General features: G+C 38.8%; 1 protein-coding gene across 5 annotated transcripts in view; it reads left to right on the forward strand.

Annotated features, from left to right (window-relative positions):
• Window positions 1–13,986, forward strand: part of LINGO2 (leucine rich repeat and Ig domain containing 2) — a 472,070-nt gene extending 458,084 nt beyond the window's left edge. For all 5 annotated transcript variants that reach the window (XM_048931033.1, XM_048931038.1, XM_048931037.1 and 2 more), the window contains one exon: window positions 7,926–13,986. In XM_048931033.1, the coding sequence (XP_048786990.1) occupies window positions 7,926–9,782 (1,857 nt within the window). In that variant the 3' untranslated portion in view covers window positions 9,783–13,986. The remainder of the gene's footprint in view (window positions 1–7,925) is intronic.
• The last annotated feature ends 7,150 nt before the right edge of the window (window positions 13,987–21,136 follow it).

Here is a 21,136-nt window from a genome sequence, read left to right on the forward strand (position 1 = left end):
GGCTCATCTCTAGAAGGCCTGGTTTTATCCCCTTCTCCCTTCATATGTCGTATAAAGCCCTTCAAGCAAGCCCTGACAGCTCCTAGACTGTGATCCATTTCCTCCTTTGAGACAGGAGAGACCCATCTGCAGCCATCAAGCCAGGTGCAAGTAAACTGCTTCATGGTCAACAAAAAAGAGTCAGGATGGGGGTTGCCTGTGATGCCAAGCTAGGACTTCTTTCCACTCCTCCTCTTCCCTTATATTGCCTTTCTCTGCTTGATGATGGCAGGGCAGGGGGTCCACAACTATTTTGGAGGGTATCACCACAGTGTTCTTGCAAATTCAGCAGAGAATTACTCCACCAATCTATCTCTTGCTCACATTCTCTGATGCTCCTTTATCTCTCCACCTCCTCCTTGAGCTTACCTCCATACTGAGCAGATCATCCCCCTGCTCACACTTAACACAGGTAAAATCCCTACAACCTTTCACTGGCAGCCATAGGCTTCAAGCACTACTTGCAGCTAGAGACTTGAGCCACCACTTTTTTAGGAGGGCACTCTGTCTGAGTTGCCACATTGGTTTTTTTTACCAGAGCTTTCTGCCTAATGGCAGAACGCATCCTCTTGCTCAGTGTCCTGCTTATAGCAGAAGGGCTAAGGTTGACTTGCCTGGACATACCATGAAACACATTAAGGTCCTCTCTGAAATGAGGTTATTACTCTTGTGACTGCTGCATTCCTAAAGAGCAAAAGCTGTTCTCTTCCTTTGTTGCCACATGATTTCCCCTCCCACACTACAGTGAATTTGTCTTTCTTCCTGTGATGCCATTCTCTGAAAATGGAACATTAAAATCTTCCAAGAATCATTGGTGAAACGGAGCTTGCTGGATTTTTGCTTGGTATCACTCAGGGTTAAAATGATTTAACAAAGAACGATGTGAACTCTCTTAGTATATAATAGATGTCATGTTGAAGTTGTACATCACTCAGTGGACACCTGCAGAGATGCTTTACATCAAGTCCAGGCACAGCATTTAGTTGCATCAGTTTGGTGCTCTTCCAGCAGTAAGTGGTCCCCACAAAATATAATGCAGCATACACTACTGAGGAGTTCCACTGTTTTCAAAGATTTGTATCTCTGTGAAAGATAAAATCTGTATCTTTCCCCATTTTGCATTCTACATTTAGGTGTATCAACACATCTGTAGTCATGGTAACTGCACTATTCTTGTCTTTCCTACTGAGTGTTTATCTCTTATTGACATCACTTTTCAGCAGTAAAATGGAGATATTACTTACTAAAGATCAGTGGACAACTTGGTAGAAGTGATTTTAAAGAACTTCACCTTTCAAAATGTCATTTTTGAGTTAGAAAGGAATCGATGGCAGAAAATACATTATATTTACAGAAATTTGTTATTTTTTAACCAAATTTTTTTCCTTGAGAACTTTTTAATGCAAATATTTGCAATTTTTATGAGCTACTTAATTGTGCAAGTGTGATAGTGTTCTTACCTTTCCCTGAATGATTGATTTTCATAATTAACCTATGCAAAAAAAAGAAAAAATCTGAATTTTATTCTTTTACAGTTCTTCACATAATTGTTCATACTATTCTTTCTGTAACCCTTTTCACCTTCAGCCTACCAGTGGTGTCAGTGGGAATGTCATTCTCTCTTCTTGAAAATATCAAACTACGTTCTTTTCCTGTTATTTATGCATGAAATGTCTCCTGTGAGATAATCCTTAAGGTTTATTATCTTTTCCTTCAAATTTCTTCTCAAGATTCATTTCTCTGTGACGAACACAAGAAACGCCTAAATTGAGCTGATGAACACTGAAGGTATATTGGTAGTTTCCTCTCATTTTGTTTTTTGGTTCCTTTTTTTTTTTTTTTCTCCATTCTCTGTATTGTCTTCTGTAATGGCTATTGGCCTGAGTCTAAGAAGTATAACCTGAGTACAATTGTAAATAAGTACCAATTCTCTTGAAAATAATGTAATGTGACAGAGGCCTCTGAGTCAGTGTTAGTGCATGAAGTTTTTCCTGACAAGGAAGTGGAGAACGATCCCAGGACAGAACAACAATTGAATAAAATCTTTGCTTCAAGTCCAAGTGTATTGGCAGCCTGATTTTGTTTTGTTGTTGTTCAATTTATTTCAATCTATTAATTTCTGGAACGCAGACAAGCAGCTACTTAATGTTTGCAGTTTATTTAAAAGCTGAGATGCTTCAGAGATCAATTAAGAAAGAGAGAGCAGAATCTCTGCAAGACCAAAAAAGGCTGATTGAAGAGGCAAGACATTTATGTACAATACTTACATCATTTCTGAGATGGTCCAGTGTAAGGAAAATAACTCTCCTTTGTAGAATGTGTAAGCTGGCTTGGCATGGCCTGTGGTAGAGCTTGAGATCACAAAGCTTAGGCATTTTGCTAACAGAAGATGTGGTGAGACATAGACTTCCTGACGCATTTACAACGAAAGACCCAATGATGAGAATGTCAAGATTACAGAAAAGGCCAGTCAGAATTTCAGACCCCATATAGCACTGTGTCTCTAAGACCATTCCTAAATATCTACTATTTTCATGTTTCTCTTTTTTGTCCCTCAAGCCTTCTTGGCTCATCTCTGCCATCCTCCCAGCTTGTTCTCATCAATCCCCAACACAACCTCCATTGCTTCTTACAGCAGTCCAGCAGCAAGGACTCCCCTCTCTTCTCTCCTACCTGGAAAGCTCTGTGTCAGAATAACAGGAGAGATCTGGGAAACTAGATCAGATGGTCTCACAAAATGATTCTGTGTGATGGGTAGCTGAGAGATGAAGCTGCAGAAGAAAAACCTTCCCAAACCACACTGAGGTTTGTAAAAGTTTGCATCACACAGGTGAAATCTTTACTGCCAGTTGTAGCTACTCACACACAGAACTACTGAACAGACATGAGTAAAGTTGTGTGGCAAAGATTTGAGCACAGGTGTTGTTGACACATTGCTTACTGAAGATGATGACATGATGCAAAGACAGGACCCTTCGTTCTCCCCACTATGTGTCCCATGCTCAAAAGTACAGAAATGTTAAAACTCAGCAACTGAGGCAGGAAGAAACAATCTCATACAGGAAGAAAAATTTACTGTCTCTGAGCAGAGGCTCGTAACAATTGATCTGGATGCGTTACTATTTGAGCAATGGGCAGGATTTGATCTAAAATCCCTTCAAAGTAGGACTGTTTCTGAGGATCAGCTGGTAGATTTTAGTAGAATGAGTCAGACATCTACAATGCAAAACTTCACCCTAGAAGGCTTATTTAATGCAGTTATTTTTTTGAAAAGAGAATCTTAGAAGGTAAAGTATTAAGTAACATTAACATCAGGCAGAGGTGTCATCTCCGATATGATACCCTGGGTGTTTTAACTGCCTGAAAGGCTGGAAGGTGGGGAGAATGGCTAATGACATAAAAACAGGTCTGGCTCTCATTCTGGCTAAAGCTGGTCAGGTACGCTCTACCTTTTATCTATAAGGGATTCAAAATGAGATGGAGGAAAGGGGAGACATAGTACAAATATAGCACATTTGCATGGCTTACGCATCGCTGTGTATAATATTCAGAATTGCAGTGTTCTGGTGGAGAATCAGTTTGCTTTTTCTTATTTGTCACAATTCTTCAGTTCAAAAGCTATGGAGTACTGATACAGACAAATCTTTGTAAAGTATTTATGGATTCAAAGCTGCAGAATTTTGTTCAAAATTATTTGCATTTCAAAGCAGCAGGAATGACTGTTTGGGTGAGTTCATACAGAGCTATTAGTTAATAACTTTTATAAGCTTTCTTAATTGCATAGCTGAACTTTGATTGAGGTCCTGTGTTGAAAAAGAGCCCAGCCATCAGTAACTTGACTCTTGACACGGGACTTAAGAAACAGAACCAGTGAAAGGCAAAAAATGAGGGAGTTGATTTTTATTTTTAATAAATAATTTCATGTTATATTTCCTTTCCCAAAACATATTGAAGTGTGCTAAATACCTCCAGAAAGATGGAGAAAGCAATTTTGCACATTCCCATTTGTTCAAATAAGTTCATATAAGTTGGATCATGTAAGCATATAAGTTGGAGTTGGACTAAACATCGACAGGACTGGACATATCAATTTGGGCAAGATGACCTTTAAAGGTCCCTTCCAACTCTAAGGCTTTTGTGATTCTATATAGAAACTACTGGATCATAATTACTTATTAATTTACTAGTATGTTTATACCAAAAGGCTATAATCTTAGAGAAGCACTCCATAGTGCAAGGCACAATGGAATTTTAGAACAAAAATACAACAGCTTCAGATTACATGTATGTATGTATGCATATTTGTATGTTTGTATTTTCTTATATGTATTACAGTGAAGAAAAATTTTACTGAAGGATGCAGAGAAATGATGAAAAAGTAATGCTGCTGGTCTTTAGAGCAAATACCTACACTGGCAAAGTATGCAGAAATGGAACACGACATGTTGATCAATGACACCAATAATTCAGCACAGTGTCATTGAAATTGCCAATTAATTAATATCCCATGAGTCTAAAGAAATGTAGATCACCATTAAAAGCATTGTGAGGTGCAAAAAAAATTATCTTGCAGTGAAAAATATCATATGAATGTCTCATTCCATAAAGTGTTTGGACACTGCAGCATTGTTATTTAATGAATGTATAATAATCATCAATGGTAATCACACTGAGACAACACGTACACTGGGGACAAAGATGCACACCCTCAAAATGATCTCACAGTGAAGGAGCAGGGGAGGCTCTGTTAGTGATATTAGGAGACTTGTCCTGAAAATGCCACTTCACGTTCATTAAATCCAGATTGGATGATGCACAATCACTGGTAAATTCTCCCAGCATTCACCTTTGCTGGACCTTTTTACCTTTCCTGTTATGTGCATAAGGATCTGAGGTAGTGTAACATTTTTCTCCTATAATGAAGTCATTTCTGCACAAAGCAGTTCAAATTTAAGGATGTAGCCACAGGTGAGAGTAGCAGGATGTATGAGTATCTGTGTCAGGGTTGAAATAATTCATTAAACTTACGCTTTCTTTTAACCTGTACTTGTTGATGCATTTAATCTTTGTTTTTTCCAACTTGCAGCTCCATACAGATGTGTAATTTACTCCAGATTAAAATTCAACTCTGAATCTGGCTTGCCTGCAAATGCATGCACATACACACACACACGTGCATGCCTTTATAGATAAACACATACCCATCTTCATCTTTGTGCACATGTTCTTGCAGAAGGTAACTGTTAATGTTCAAAATGCAACATTAACACTATCTATCTTCCTTTATTTCAGCCACCGTCAAAAAATGCTTTTATCACCTTTCATACTGTCCACCTCCTACTTCATGCTGCCCAGAAGTTTTACTTACCAGGTGGTTTGGATAGCTGCAAAAAGCATTTCATATTTTTGCCATCCAGAATGAACACTCCAGGGGTGCTTGTCTTACTCTGAACCTGTTTACTTTTCTCTTCATGCACTAGGTGAATAAGATGGGAAATGAATTCCTGGCATGCAGAAGTATCATAACGAAAGCGTAAAGCTCACAGACTGAGCTCTGAAAGTACTGATCAGAGCACCCAAAAGCCTCTTTGATCTGAATTCACTGCAAACACCTAACTCACAGACCCCTATAGATTTCCAGTTTTAACTTTGTGCCTAATGAAGTGAAGTTTATCTCTGAAAAGCTTTATCACAGCTGGACATAACTAGAAATACTTACTTGCAAGACTACAGCGTAAGGGGGAAACTAAATGAATCTCAGCAGTTTGTCTTTCCAGGACAAAGCTGAAATGTGCTTTCATAAGTAGTATAATAAAGAATAGTCTTTATCCAGGACCCCAGACTACACCACAAACACAGCATGCATTTTGCCTCATATCTCTGCATAGAAGTGTCAGGGTAGAAGGAAGAAGCCACGTCAGTCAAGAGCGAGATTCTTCCACAGAGTTACGAAAAGAGTGTTCTGTGAACCATTTAATTATTGTTTGTAGAACATAACTTACATGCAACTATGAAGAAATTTATTGTTCGCCCAATTAAGCTTTTAACACTCAAAGCACAACAGCTGTTCATTACTCAGTTACAAAAATGCTAATGCTATAATGCTTACAATGCAATTTCTGTTGAGGACTGTTAAGGACAGAAAAGATACTTAGATCCAAATATCCACTCTTTGCATGTTAAATCCCCACCCTTCTGATTGCCCACAATCTGAGAGGGGCAGCCCTCCTCTGTCAGACAGGGATGATGTGATGAGTTGTCACACCCAAGGTGTTTGCCAGGGGAGCATGGTGTGGTTGCAGCAGTTACTGGTGGCAGATTCTTCTTCTTCTGCCTGGGGTTTCAAACACCATGTTTGCTAAAATAGTTAGGTTGGATCATGCATTTAATTATGCCATTTTTGCATAAGTCTGTGAATATCCTGTACCGTACATGGGAAGATTTCTTTTTAGGATCTAATCCACACAGTTGCACACAGATGAGCAAAACTTGACTGAAATTTAAGTTGAAAACTTAAGCACTGAAACCAGCACTGGTTGTCAGAGCTCAAAGCTGCAGGTCAGGAGGTAATTTGGGTAATTTTATCATTATGCATAAGACAAACTAAGCACTAATCATCTGACCAGACTGAGGGGAAAATACAAGCAGAAGTGATGTGAACGATTTTATAGATACAACTGAAATCAAGCTCAAATTAATCCAGTAAAGGCTTCACAGGGCCCAGGGTACTCTGCAAAGTCATTTGATATTATGAAGCCCAAATTTCCGCATTCCACTTGGCTTCATCAAATGGGCTGGGCCTCAAGACTGAGGTATTTTCTTGCAAGCACCTTATTCTGCGTGTGTATGATATATGCCTTCAGATGAGTACCTGTATTGTTTTATTCTCTTGTTTTGAAACAGGCTATTGAGTGTCTTTGTTTAGTAGCTAACCTTAAAAAAGTCTCTCAACTTTGGTGACTAAACCTGTGTTTCATTTCATGAAGGATAGTTAATATAATAGGGTCTGTCTTGTCTCCTACTACCCTCAGTTTTAGCCCAAGGGCAGGAATTAAATACATTTCTTGCTCAGTGTGACTTCCTAACCAACTGCTATGCTTCTTTGGACAGTGTGCTGCTTAAGCAGAACCAGCTCATCTTACCTTGCTTCTCTCTCCAAAGCTAATTTACCTTGCCTTGGAAATACAAGGATGTATCCTATAAAACCATCTCAGATCTTTGGTACTCAAAATCAAATAAAAACTCTGTGCAGTAAAAGCAAAGAATCATTTTTTTCTTAATACAAATTTTAGTCAGAGATGCAACAATTCTTTTTCTTATCTGGGCCATTGTGTATGTGTATGTGTGAACAAGCTCCATCTACTTATAACTGCAGTTCATGTGATAAATGTTAAAAGGAATCTTTTTATTATCAAGGAACTCTTTCTTGAAGATAATAAATACATCGTTAAGGTTTGCCTTAAAAAATGACTAGAACAAGAAAGCCTAGATTTATATCACTTCATCGTGGCCCAATGTTGTAAACACCTTGCAAATATGATTAGCTTTATTTGCAGAGTGTTTGATGCTTGTCGCTGCATTAGTTATAGCAGTCTTGTGGAAGCCCATTGAGAGTTAGAAAGAAAAAAAAGTAATGAATTTTACTATTTTCAGTAGGAAAAGCTGTTTTGTTTCCTCTGACGTCTGGAGGGGAAACACTGGATAAAGAGATCCTGTGACAAGCCCAATGCTAGTGAAGGAAAATCTACTTTTTTGTTGCTTTTCCTGTCCACAATTGTTTTGTTTCAAATGAAAACACACATGCCTGCTTTGAAATAGCACTTAAAATAGATGTCTCCTTCTGTTGCAGACTTAACTTGTCTCCTTTCTCAACCTCATCCCTACAGGCCCGTGACGGAGGTTTAGACCGGACCGGTGGAGTCATGCTTCACACAGCTGTATCTTGCTGGCAGCCATTCCTAGGTTTGGCTGTGCTGCTAGTCTTCATGGGCCCCACCTTTGGCTGCCCAGCCCGCTGTGAATGCTCGGCACAGAACAAGTCCGTCAGCTGCCACCGGAGGCGCCTGCTGTCCATCCCAGAGGGCATTCCCATTGAAACCAAAATCTTGGACCTCAGCAAGAACAGACTGAAGAGCGTCAACCCCGAGGAATTCATGTCATACCCCTTGCTGGAGGAGATTGACCTCAGTGACAATATAATCGCCAATGTGGAGCCTGGAGCCTTTAACAATCTCTTCAACTTGCGCTCCCTGAGGCTGAAAGGAAACCGTCTGAAGCTGGTCCCCCTCGGGGTGTTCACTGGGTTGTCAAACTTAACAAAGCTTGATATAAGTGAAAACAAGATTGTCATTTTGCTGGACTACATGTTCCAAGATTTGCATAACCTAAAATCCCTGGAGGTTGGGGACAATGATTTGGTTTATATATCACACAGGGCCTTTAGCGGACTGCTTAGCCTGGAGCAGCTCACCCTGGAGAGATGCAATCTCACGGCTGTACCCACAGAAGCTCTTTCCCACCTCCACAACCTCATCAGTCTTCATTTGAAACAGCTTAACATCAACGCTTTGCCTGCGTATGCCTTTAAAAGATTGTTTCGCCTGAAAGGCCTGGAGATAGACTCCTGGCCACTCCTGGACATGCTGCCTGCCAACAGCCTGTACGGTCTCAACCTGACTTCTCTTTCCATCACCAACACCAACCTGTCCGCAGTACCTTACACTGCTTTTAAACATCTGGTTTACCTGACACATCTAAACTTGTCCTACAACCCCATCAGCACCATTGAGGCAGGAATGCTTTCTGATTTGGTACGCCTGCAGGAACTCCACATGGTGGGGGCCCAGTTACGTACCATCGAACCACATGCTTTCCAAGGGCTCCGATTCCTACGTGTGCTTAATGTATCCCAAAACCTCCTAGAAACCCTAGAAGAGAATGTATTTCATTCCCCCAAAGCCCTTGAGGTTCTTTGCATTAACAACAATCCTCTGGCCTGTGACTGCCGTCTCCTTTGGATTTTACAGAGGCAGCCCACTTTGCAGTTTGGAGGCCAGCCACCGATGTGTGCTGGCCCAGACAGTGTCAAGGAGAGGTCATTCAAAGATTTTCACAGCACAGCCCTCTCCTTTTACTTCACCTGCAAGAAGCCCAGGATACAAGACAAGAAGCTGCAATACCTGGTCGTGGAGGAAGGGCAGACAGTGCAGCTGATGTGCAATGCTGACGGGGATCCGCAGCCCACCATATCCTGGGTTACCCCACGTCGGAGGCTGATCACAACCAAGTCAAATGGAAGAGCCACTGTGCTGGGAGATGGCACGCTGGAGATCCGATTTGCTCAAGACCAGGACACTGGGATCTATGTTTGTATTGCAAGTAACGCAGCTGGGAATGACACCTATTCGGCCTCCCTTACGGTAAAGGGGTTCACTTCAGACCGTTTCCTTTATGCCAACAGGACCCCTATGTATATGACAGACTCCAACGACACCAGTTCCAATGGAACTAATGCAAACACTTTCTCTCTGGACCTTAAGACAATATTGGTGTCCACAGCTATGGGCTGCTTCACATTCCTTGGAGTGGTTTTATTTTGTTTCTTACTTCTTTTTGTGTGGAGCCGAGGGAAAGGCAAACACAAAACCAGCATTGACCTTGAATATGTCCCTCGCAAAAACAATGGTGCTGTAGTTGAAGGGGAGGTTGCTGGACCGCGAAGGTTCAATATGAAAATGATTTGATGGTGTTCTGCTAGCAGTACTTTTTCTGTGGCATTATAACCAATTAAACCAGCCTGGCATGTGGAATTGCTGGGTAAACGCAGCTTAATGCAGCTGTCACTGTATCAAAAGGTTACGTGGAAATCAAAAGACTCTTTGTGGTTGTACAGCAGAGCCTCCAGACCTTGAGGCAGATATGTCAGGGCCTTTCATAGAACTGGTAAATTGTACTAACTGTTTGCATTGCAAATATTGGCATTCTGGGGATATCAGCAATGAACCGTTGGCTCATGCTCATGGACAATTGTTCAACATTTTCTACCACTACAAAAAGAAAAAGAAAAAGGAAAAAAATAAACCTACAGTGTAGGATTTACATACTTAAAGAAAAAGACACATTTGTCTAAAGCATACTCTACAGTGAAATTTGTATCTATAGATCTCATTTGGTAAAGAGCCTTGCATCATACCTTCTAGTTGGTTCAACACCACAAAAATTGGTAGTCTTTTTTTTTGTTTTTTGTTTTTTTTTTCTTTTTTTTCTTTTTTCTTTTTTTTTTTTTTTTTTAATACATCTATACTGTGTACATTTTAAAGCAATACAAATGAGAGGTTGTGCTTTTAGATATCCACCAGTACTGACCCAAGTGTGATGTCACCTCCCTTTTAACTACCATCTAACTCAAATTAGACTCCTGTAGTTACCAATTAGAAACAACATTAAATATTTTTCTCCTCATGTAGAAGGCCACAGATGAATAGTTGAGAGCAAAAACGCTCAACTCTATTGATCTTCTCTTCATATAAATATAAGGCATGTGCCTAGTTTTGATACAGAATGGAATATTTTTTATATCTGTGATATCACACTGGACCAGTTTACTGTAACATAGCCCTGGAATGCATCCAGGGAAGGCAACCCACCAGATACTGCTGGCGTAGAGGAGCTGAGTTCTTGATGAGTGAGACTTGTTTTTTGTTAGCCCTGCTTTAATTTCAAAGCTACTGTTAAATTCTTAAAATGTTAATCTGCATGGGGCAAAACTGCAAACTCCTTGGGAAATATGGTCATCTTGCTATTTGGAGGATTGAATTAAAATATAGAAAAACATTTCCGCAAAGAATGAACTCTTCTCCAATGCCAGTAAACTAGGGTTGTTCATGCATAATATGGGGATTATAATACAAAAATGTTTGGAACATGATAGCCTCAAAAAGGCTAACATACTGCCAGATATAATGAACCTCTAGCCACTGTCATCTTCATCTTGTATATTTGTAGATAACACATAAACACAAAGCTAATTTCCAAGAACAGATTACTTAGCTATTCTTGATGCCATTTTAATAACTATGTGGTTATGTTTCTTTCAGGTGCAGTATCTTAGAGCAAGAGGGGCAAGTTTCTCCAGGTTTTAGAAAGTATTTTTAATGGAGAGAAGACAGAAGTGGAAAGTCAGTTCAGTTCAGTTAAATGCTTTTTGTTTTATTCCTCTAAACAAATCCTCAAAAGGCTCAGAACTAAAACTTTATTCTTTATTCTTTATTGTTGATGCCACTGTTTTTATTTTGAAAATCTCAGCAATGGGAAGATATGGAGTTTTTCAGTGATCTCTCAATCTTTTTTAGCAGTTACAAGCCATAGGTTTACTGCTAAGTGATTGATAACAGTTTATAAGTAATTTGAATAAACTAGAATAAAGGTAATAATGACTGTGTATGTGTTTAGCCGAAAAGAATATGAAATTGTTGTAGAATAGAACTTTCAGATTAATATGATTTAAGAGTTCTATTATCAATCGTAAAATTAGATTTCAGTGCTCTGAAACTGAAGTCAAGCTGACCTGCAATGGGACGCTGGTGTTTCTAAAAGTACGATCCGCATTTTTTGGCAGAGATTTTCTAAGCAGGATAAAAATCTTCCCCCGTTATCAAGGGAAATGTGCCAAAAGTTGTACATCCATCTGAGCTCCTCAGGTGTATCCTTAATATAGCTGTAGGACCCAAGGTCAAGGCAGTTTTGAGAATCTCTATTCGTAGTGGCTGTTTTTTTGTTGCCTCGCTGCTGTTTTTAGGTCACCCAGCTGAGGAAGATGCAAGGGTTGTTAGAATTTTTTTCCCCTTACTTGCTTTGAGTTGGGTTTCGTAGCTTTCTTTTTTTGTGTGTGCGTGTGTTCTGAACTAGACAGCTAGAGATTTATGGAGATGCTTGAGAGTGATCCTCTTTGTTCTATGAAAGTTTGTAAAACATTATTATTAGACAGAATAACCCCTGACTAAACACTAGCACTGGGGAAATTGTTTTTACTGATACAGTAACCACCGCACTGAAGCCCAAAATTCTATTGTACCTTAATGTGGGCAGTTAAAGAAACAAATGGGGATAAAACAAAGTGTTTCTGAACTGCCCATTAAAGACATTTGCATGTGCCTTTCCCTTGTAATTGTTATTTTTCAATTAGTAACCTATTACCCCTGCAGTCATTTCATGTTAAATGTTAAAATCAATGTTAGAAGCAAAAATTCTCCTCAATTCTGGACAGTTGCAGCAGATTATTTCATATTAAATGTCACAATAAAACAACAAAAACAACAAAAACTTGAAAAAAATTTAGCAAAAAATGTGCTTTTAGGATTAATTATGAATGGCTGAATTCCCCTCTACCTTCTAGAATGATTCTAAAAAGTGATTGCATTATTAGTGTACTGCAAAGATTTCTGAGCATTAACATGCTTAGTTGCCTAAGTGAAATATGTCCTGGTGATGGAAATTACTGCTTGCTCTTGCAGAGCACTGCCTTGCAGAGCTGCCAGCATTGTGTGTATTGCCCTGAGTTCAGTCAGTATACAGGCTGTTTTTAACAATCAGTGTTTGCTCTCTGCCTCTAGCATTGTTCTATTTTTTGTAGCCTACTGATTTCATCGTGGACTTGACAAAGCCTATCGCCCCTCCCAAGGAAAATGAGAAGAGTAAGATTGTCAGAAAGGCTTGGATCTTGCTCTGGATAGTTGTGTATGTATTCCTGGGACACAAACTCACTGTGAGGGAATGCAGTGCCGAGGTCAGACCTAGACAACCACCCTTTTGGCAGTTCTTTTTCAATATATAATAAAAGGACAGTAGCTGTCTGCACACATGCTCTGCCTTTTACTTGCTCACAGCCACTTCTCTGTCTGCTTGAGAGATCAAGGAAACTGCAGTTTACCTTTTTACAAGGGAGTATCATATTGGAGGAAAAGAATCAGGCTGCAAAGTGACACCTGTCACACATGGCTCCCCTGTCATTTATTTGGAGGCAGGCAGGCAGTGCATACCTGTCACTACAAGAGGGAACAAAGGTGTTTTCCCTCCTTGTGTTTTGTGTGGTGGCTTCGTACAGCTTCATCTGGTCTTCTCTGCTGGTCAGCACAACAAGACTGAGCAGCAGTAGTTTTGCTGAAAGAGATAACAAAAATGCTGAAACCAGCAGAGCTACTTAAGAAAGCAGGTACACCATTATCTTTGTCAACACAGCTTGTAAGATCTGAGCTGAAGTAGGCTGAATTGCCTATTAATATGTTGGGAAATCCATTTCCACAGACCAATGCTCCATTCTTCTCTTTCATAATGGATGGGTACTTGTTCTTTCTGAGAGTAGAAAGAGGGCCCTACAGGCAGTGTCATGGGGAAGGAGTCTACAACGATAAAGGGGGAATGAAGAATAACCAGTGCCCCAACTTACCTATACAGAGATTTGGGACTGGTTTTCAATTTTTTCCTTCCTTCTTTCACATTAACTTGGGAACATCCTTCTCAGAAAGGCTTAGCTTGAGACATCACCTTGATTAGATACAGATGGGGGAGACTGCTTTTACTGTCTGTTCCACCCTCCCTCAATATTCACACATACTCTCAGTGTCAACACAGCCAGGAGATTCTTAGACCCTAGAGACCTGTTGATATAATCTGATTTTTTAACTAAACACTTTATAATGAAGAAGAGCTCACTTCATGTTATTGACACACTACTATTCAAGTTTTCTTTTATTTTTGATTTTCCTTATTTCTTGCAGCATGGTATTGCATCACCCATGGTGATAGCAACGATATTGTCATTAAGGAAAATAAGGAAGCCAAATTGCACACTCAGTTCACCAAATTTAGTCAAAGTATACGAGACACAGTAGGAAGTCAGCATTAATATATAATTATATATTATATATATGCATATATATATATAATTATATAATAACATAAATATTATGATTGGAGAAGAAAGTGATATAGAGGAAACATGGAATGTAGGCCACGTTGCACATTCAGCACATCAAAGATACATATCAAATCAACTTTCCTACATGACACCTAGACATCTGTTTTAAGCAGTGGACTTTTCCAGAAAGAAAACTGCAAGATGTGAGAATGCCAGAAGCCCACATTTAACCCACAAAAATATGAAGCAATGGTTGAAAATCTGCAACAACAATTAGCTTCTGGCTGCCCAGCAGCAACAGTGCATTATAGGAAAGACAGGTAAGAAACTGCAGTCAGTAGTCATTTTTGTCTCATGTGCTACATCATCTTGTGAAAAAAAGGTCCATTAGACAGTAATAAAATGGAGATTTTTTTTTTTAATCAAAAATAGAAACAGTTGTGTGGTGGGACAAAGTTTCACTTTCTTCTACAGTAGTAGAACACAGCAAGAAGTGAGGAAGAGGAAGCCTATTTTGTCTGCGTTACTTAATCTCTTTCCTCTGAGTGATCCCAGTTTGCACTGGGCTAGCATGATGACTGCTCTGCCTATTCCCATCTTCGTTGTTCAAAATGTGTCTTGACGTGGAGTTATAAGAAAAAGATGACTGTCAAGCTGTCCCTTCTCCGCCAGCTGTATCACTTGTCTTCTCAAACACGTGAACCTGCATAGCAGTAGTGCTTTAGGAGTCAAAGTCCACTGCAGCTGATCTCTAGTCTTAGCCTAAGAAAGACAAGGCATGGGCTAGCACTGGATACATGCATTCTGATTTGGTTTCAGTGGCCTAAATGGTTGCCTTTCATGCTAAAAAGATATAGGAGAGAGAGCTAAGGAAGGAAGAAGTAAAAAACAATTTCATACAGTAATTTAAATGTTAATTAACCCTGGAGGAGTAAAAGGAGTGTCTTTCTAAGAATGAAAGGGCCTGAATACTGGAGAATAACTGAAACACTGAATGAGATTTTTCAAGTTAGCTAAGCAGTTTGGATACCCTATCATTACTATCACCTGTAATGAGAATTACAAACTCAGTTTCCCTAGGCAGCTTAGAAAAATCCCAACAGGTTTGGTGATATGTGCTTCTTTTGTTTTCTAGCTCTGCCCTCCCCTCTTCTCAGTTGCAAATGACAGTAATCCCAAATGAAGATCTTTGGATTCAGTTAAGTTTCACTGTATGCTCATGTGCTTTTTGGAATCTAGATCTCAAAGCACAATCTTAAATGCTCTTCAAACCAAAAACAATTCTAAAAAAGGATGAAGCTTGGATAAGCCTCCTCCTGCAAATGAAGTAAACAAGTGTCTGTGAGGTTCTTGCTATTGCTACTGAGATAGCTACATGCCAAAAGCAATCTGCAGGTTGAATGACTCTGAGTCTTTCTTTTCTTTTCTTTCTGTTTTGTTTTGCTTTTTAACTGGAAGCAGGTGGTTGAAGATAAGGCCAGCTGGAAATAGAAATCTTTATTTATACCCTCAGCAGAATAAATAAAGAGCTGGCATAGGCAAGAAAACTCTTGTTATGACTTAAGGACACTTTATCCTTCGTATTCAAATAGCTTGTAGAAGAGTACAAAAGAGCAGACTTTTACCTCGTAATTTCATTATTTGTATTTGTTTGAACTGGCACCAAAATTGTCATGAAACAGAAGTGTTGGAGCAAGAGACTAAAACCAGGTTCTCTACTCTAGCGAGGCAGTATGTATCAGGAGAAATCCCCTCAACATCCATTACGTGACTCCGTGGTTACACTAGAAATCTGATAAAGGAATGTAGATTTTTTGCTCATTATGAAGGGGCTACAGTGGGAAATAAGCAGAATTTACGCTTTAATTAATTCTCACCTTGTGGCATAGCTTCTGTTCTGGATTGCTTTAATATTTGTCACTGTTAATTGAGCTGGAGAATTAGCAAACATAGATTCTGGGAAGAAAAAAAGTAAAAGAAAGCCTCCTTCTATGTGTGGTATCTGCAGGTCAGCAACACTACCTGCTTTCACATAAGCCAAGAACGAGTTGAGATTTCAAGGCAGCTGTGAAGATGGTTGTCAACTTGTACAGTTAATAATTTTCACTTTCCAGAAAGCAAAATGCTATGGCTTCTTAAGGCATTCATTTATGTCATTTTGAACCTTAAAAACAACACTTGGTCCTCATGACACTGGGCACTGTATAAATAGGTAGTAAATGACAATAGTGATCTGGTGAGCTTACAGCCTTATATGTAGGAAGATGGCTTATGGGCAAGTACATAACGATAGCAAGTCTGTCATTTGTTGGGGAGGGAATACCATAGTGCATAAATATTAGAATATCATCACAGTTACTGAAATCTATTTGCAAGCACATGTAGTTCATATGTATGTGTTTGTGTGTGGGGAAAAAAAAAAAAAAAAAAAAAAAAAAAAAAAGTTATATTTGTTTTGTTCTTTTTCTTACTTCAAGTATTAAATGTATATTGTTTTAAAAGGTGAAAAGATTAACCAGAAAAAAAAAAATGTGTTGTAATTTATTTTAATATATATGGTCATGATTATGGATGGGAAATGAATTAGCGCTGCTGTTATGATTCATGAAGCACATGACAAGTCAGGTTTGTCCGTAAGTTCGCTTCATGTTTCAGCAAAATATGGTAATGAAAAAAGAAAAAAAAGAAAAAAAAAAGCTTTGTTTGTCAAGACAGTTGTTCTGAATGTCATTTTAAAATTTACTTTAGGGCTTATGTCATGATGTGTATCATACTTATCCAAAATGAAACCCAAATAAATACTTTGTGGAGTGGCAAAATTTACTGAGGAAAGTGAAGAAAATTTGCACTGCTTCCCTTATTGTAGCTGGTCACCTTTTTTCAAGGGGTAGTGAAAGAAACTAAACTGAGGGGAAAAGAAAGAAACAACAGTTTTCTCAGCACCAATCGCAGCACCCTCAGTGCCAAGTCTTCACAACAGGTTATCCACTCAGACCAACCACTCCTGAACATATAAGCCATTCCAGTCAGGAAGAGAAGACTCCAGCAGGCATTTTGCATCTACTTACTTTCACTCCTCCTCTATGGCATGGAGACCACAGACACAGAGAAAAATCCAGGTCATATTCTGATGTGCTTTGGCATTTACTCTCCATGCAGAGTGTGAGACAGCCTGTTGTTTCACCATCCTTTGCATAGCATGTGCAGATAATTGGTGGAGATACCAGTCAGTCTAATCCCACCACATTCCAGTATAACGGAAATAAATTTCACCAGCTGTACATCACTATTTTTACAAAGGTATCTGATTCCAAATATCTGTTTCTGAAACACATTTTGTAAGGAAAGCACTGGTATTCAAACTACCCCGTAACTGCACCACAGCAATTAAGTGGAGAAAGGCATACTGCTGAATTTGAAAGCTACTCCCCGCCCCTGAGGCTTGCCTTGACCCACCAAATCTGTGTCAGACATCAACTTTGTAGGACACAGGCCATAACCTAATACTGCTACTCTCATTCTCCCACAGCTAGGTGCTTTCACAGAGAATTTTACTTATGCATCTTGGGATAATCTGAACTAAGATTCGTAAGTCATGAACTCTATATCCTCTAAACCGGGATCTTGTTCACTAGGAAGGGAAAATAATGTTGGTTTTGCTACCTCAAAAGAGGAAGAAGCAGGTTGAAATCCTGCTGGATTGCTGGGAGCAGAATCAGATGGGCTAGATGTCAGTCCTCCCAAGCTTCTTGAAATCTGTTGTATCATTCTGCACTTGCATTTGATACCCTCAAAAGGTTTTGACTGACTTGTACCACTGTACCTTCCTCTGCAGTAGACTATCAAATGCAGTAAATCTGTGGGAAAAACTTAATGATAGATTATGTTAAAAATCTACTTAATTTTTGTGTTATTTTCTTTCGATCTGATCATCTGATTTACAGACTGCAGCATGCTGCAGTACTGACTACAGCATGACATGAAAAAACAGGCATCACTGAGAACACTGCATTTGCCAGGGACAGACAAGGTTTCCTGGAAAGGCTCTTCTACACTAAGCTTCAGACTTCTTTTATGCAATGCACAGTACTTCTCTGGACTACTTGACATTATCTCAAGGGGAGAGAACAGAGGGTGCTATACAGAGTTTCCAGTTATAGTGAATGAAACCACTAGTCTACGCCATGACTAACAGGTAACGAAAAGCATTGTCACATTGGGCAATCACTGACAATTTCATTAGGTCAGAGTCTCAAGAGAAAGATTTGTGCTCTCCAGAACTACACTTTTCTGGACCAAAAAAAAAAAAGAAAAAAAGAAGAAGAAGATGAGAGTAATATCTGCTAATATCTGTAGTTAATTACTAAACAGATGAACAACTCTTTAGGTACTCATAAACACCCAGAATTCTCTAGGATATGGTCATTTGCATAAATTTCTGAGAATTTTATACTTTTATAGACTCACTATAGAAGACCTGTATTGTAATTAATATAACATCCACCTATACTGGATGGCAGAGTAAATTAATAATAGTAGTCATCCAAAGTATATTTAAAAAAAATGCTTAGCTCTAACATTTTTTGGACTTTGAAAGGCTGTCACACTGTCTATCAGTTAATAAACTCAGTACACAAAGATTATGTCATTATCACACAGGGAAAGGTGTACGGTGCATTTTCTGCATCACAAAACCTTCCCACGTGCAGATATAGAGGGCTGGCTACAAAAAATAAAAATAAAAAATAAAAGGGGCTTTATTTATCTCCTATACTACCTGGACTGGGTGAGGGGAGGCTGGTAACTCATGGTGGGAAAGCACAGTTGGTCTGGTGAATCAAGAAATTCTGAGTTATTGCAAAGGACTTGGCCTTACTGCTCAACAGACTTGGCAGTAAGGGAGATTTGGTCTAAGCTCCTTTTTCCCTAGATATAGGAAATTCTTGAGGGAAAGCCTTATTCTGCCTCTGTTCTTGGAGGGGTAAATTTTCAACTTTAGTAATCAAGGGGAAAAGTAACAGTAATAAGTTGATGAAATACAGGAAGGGATTGTAGAGAGAAAAAGAAATTAAAACTAGTGTAAAAAATTAGATGACTTAGCACCTACTGTAAGTACCTGTGGAATTACATGAGTCTGCAGGAGCTGGTTTATTAATTAATCCCTAGGGAAGAAATTCAGCTAGTTAAAGCTATAATCACCAGCTAGAAGATCTTACTTACCTCGTCAGTCCCTAAAGTGGAAGTTATATTTTTCTGGGCTGTTTTCCAATTACTTTGCTATTTATATAACTCAGAAGCACAAGTGATGGAGAGCACACTTATTTTATTAGAGGAAGACAATGATCATACATTTAATCTGTTACTTTTGCTATGAGAGCTATTCACTGTATGTACAAAAACTAATAGATTACATCCATTATGTAAAGTATTGCTATCACTGAAACCAAACATCTCCTTTTAAAAAGATGCCAACCTGTGGTGCATCTATGCAGTGCATCAGTTCTTATGCACTGCAGAAAATGCTTTTGGGTTTTTTGTACAGACAGGAAGCATATCATGCAAATACAAATTCAAATACAGACCCTTACACGAGAGCCTGCACTTTAACAGACCTTCTGGAATCTCGTTGTCTTGGCTTTAGTGAGTTTGGCAGGCCATCACATTCTGCTAAAGAATACCAGCTCAGCATTGCCTAATGTGGAGTAGGCACTGCTGCTGGCTAGTAACACAAGCATAAGGTTGGAACTCAACACTTCTGAAATGTAGGCAAAACCTCTGGGCCTCTAACTCTCTGGAAAATATAATAACAATATTCACCTTTCAAAAGGAATATTTTACCATTTCTCTTGGTTTTGTATATAAATTGTTATGTAGGCATTGTTATTAAAGAAAGCAATTTTTTTTTTTTTTTTTTTTTTTTTTTTTTTTTTTTTTTTTTTTAAGAAATGCAATCTTTGCTGCCCAAAATGTTCCAGAAGATGACAGCAATGTGGTGACAGAAATGGTCTGCCCTGTGGTCAACACTTCTAACAACAGTAAAATAGATGCTCTTGCAGAAGAGTGAAGTTATATGAAAGAAAACTGTCGCGAAAGATGCACACCAACTAGACTCTTGTCTTTTTTGCAATTCAGTCGTGTATTGCATAAAAGGACCTCTTAATGCCTCATATAATTAGTGTTTTTGCAATGCCTGATAAACGATTCATCTCCTAATGAATCTATGAAAAATTTTCTCTTTGCCTTTGATTATAAATGAGAAATGCTGAAATGAATGCAAACTACACATCATCAGGTTGTCAAGTGTGTCAACTCAAGTGTTGAACACTCGGACTACTTACATAAAAACATTTCCATTTGGTCCTTATACAAGACTGCCAAAGTAGGTTCCATAGTTTCTCTAATTCTTAACCAAAGTTTATTGAAACAAACCTAGAATTCCCATAGACTCTCCAGATCTTTAACAGGTAAAGTACTGAGTATCTACTTTTCAGATTTCCAGTGCCAATGTCTATCAAAGGAAATTTGATCTGATGTTTGCTTTATTTGCCACAATGCTGAATTGTGTCAACTTCATATTTTAATCTAGATTGGTTTGTTCATACATGATCCAAACACTTGGAACTGCCCTATTCCCAGCTTCAGCTCTAGGACAGAAGCCAGAAGAATCTGCTTTGAATGTCACTGAAGCGAATTTGATAGTTATTGACCAGATACTGTTCCATGTTCAGCAGTCACTGGGAACTATTTCTGAAGTATGGGCTTATCTGGCACAATTAAAAATACCAGACTTGCTCTTGGGATTAAGATTAACCGGCATGCATCCATTTTATCGTTCAAGACTACCATCAATTTAAGACACTGGAAGGTGCATGTTCAAGACAATGAGAACTGAAGGGAGTGCTTACTGAAAGTGCATGCCATCGTTGAGAAGCACACACACAAAAACATATATGAGAGATTAATTTGTCCTTTAAGTCTTAATATACTGAAGCAGAAACTCAAAGCAGTGCAAATGGAAAGACAGTACAACGAAAAAGCATTTTTCTCTAATGGGCTTTACAGAATAATGAAAAGTGTGAAAAGTGGATGACATGTGCTTGTTGATGGGTAAATTATTTTCTCTGTGGGAGTGTTCCCTCCAGATCCTGTCTTATCATAAGGATTTTCCTCTCTCCTTGTTCA

This window comes from Lagopus muta, chromosome Z, assembly GCF_023343835.1.
Source record: "Lagopus muta isolate bLagMut1 chromosome Z, bLagMut1 primary, whole genome shotgun sequence".
Classification (NCBI taxonomy): domain Eukaryota; kingdom Metazoa; phylum Chordata; class Aves; order Galliformes; family Phasianidae; genus Lagopus; species Lagopus muta.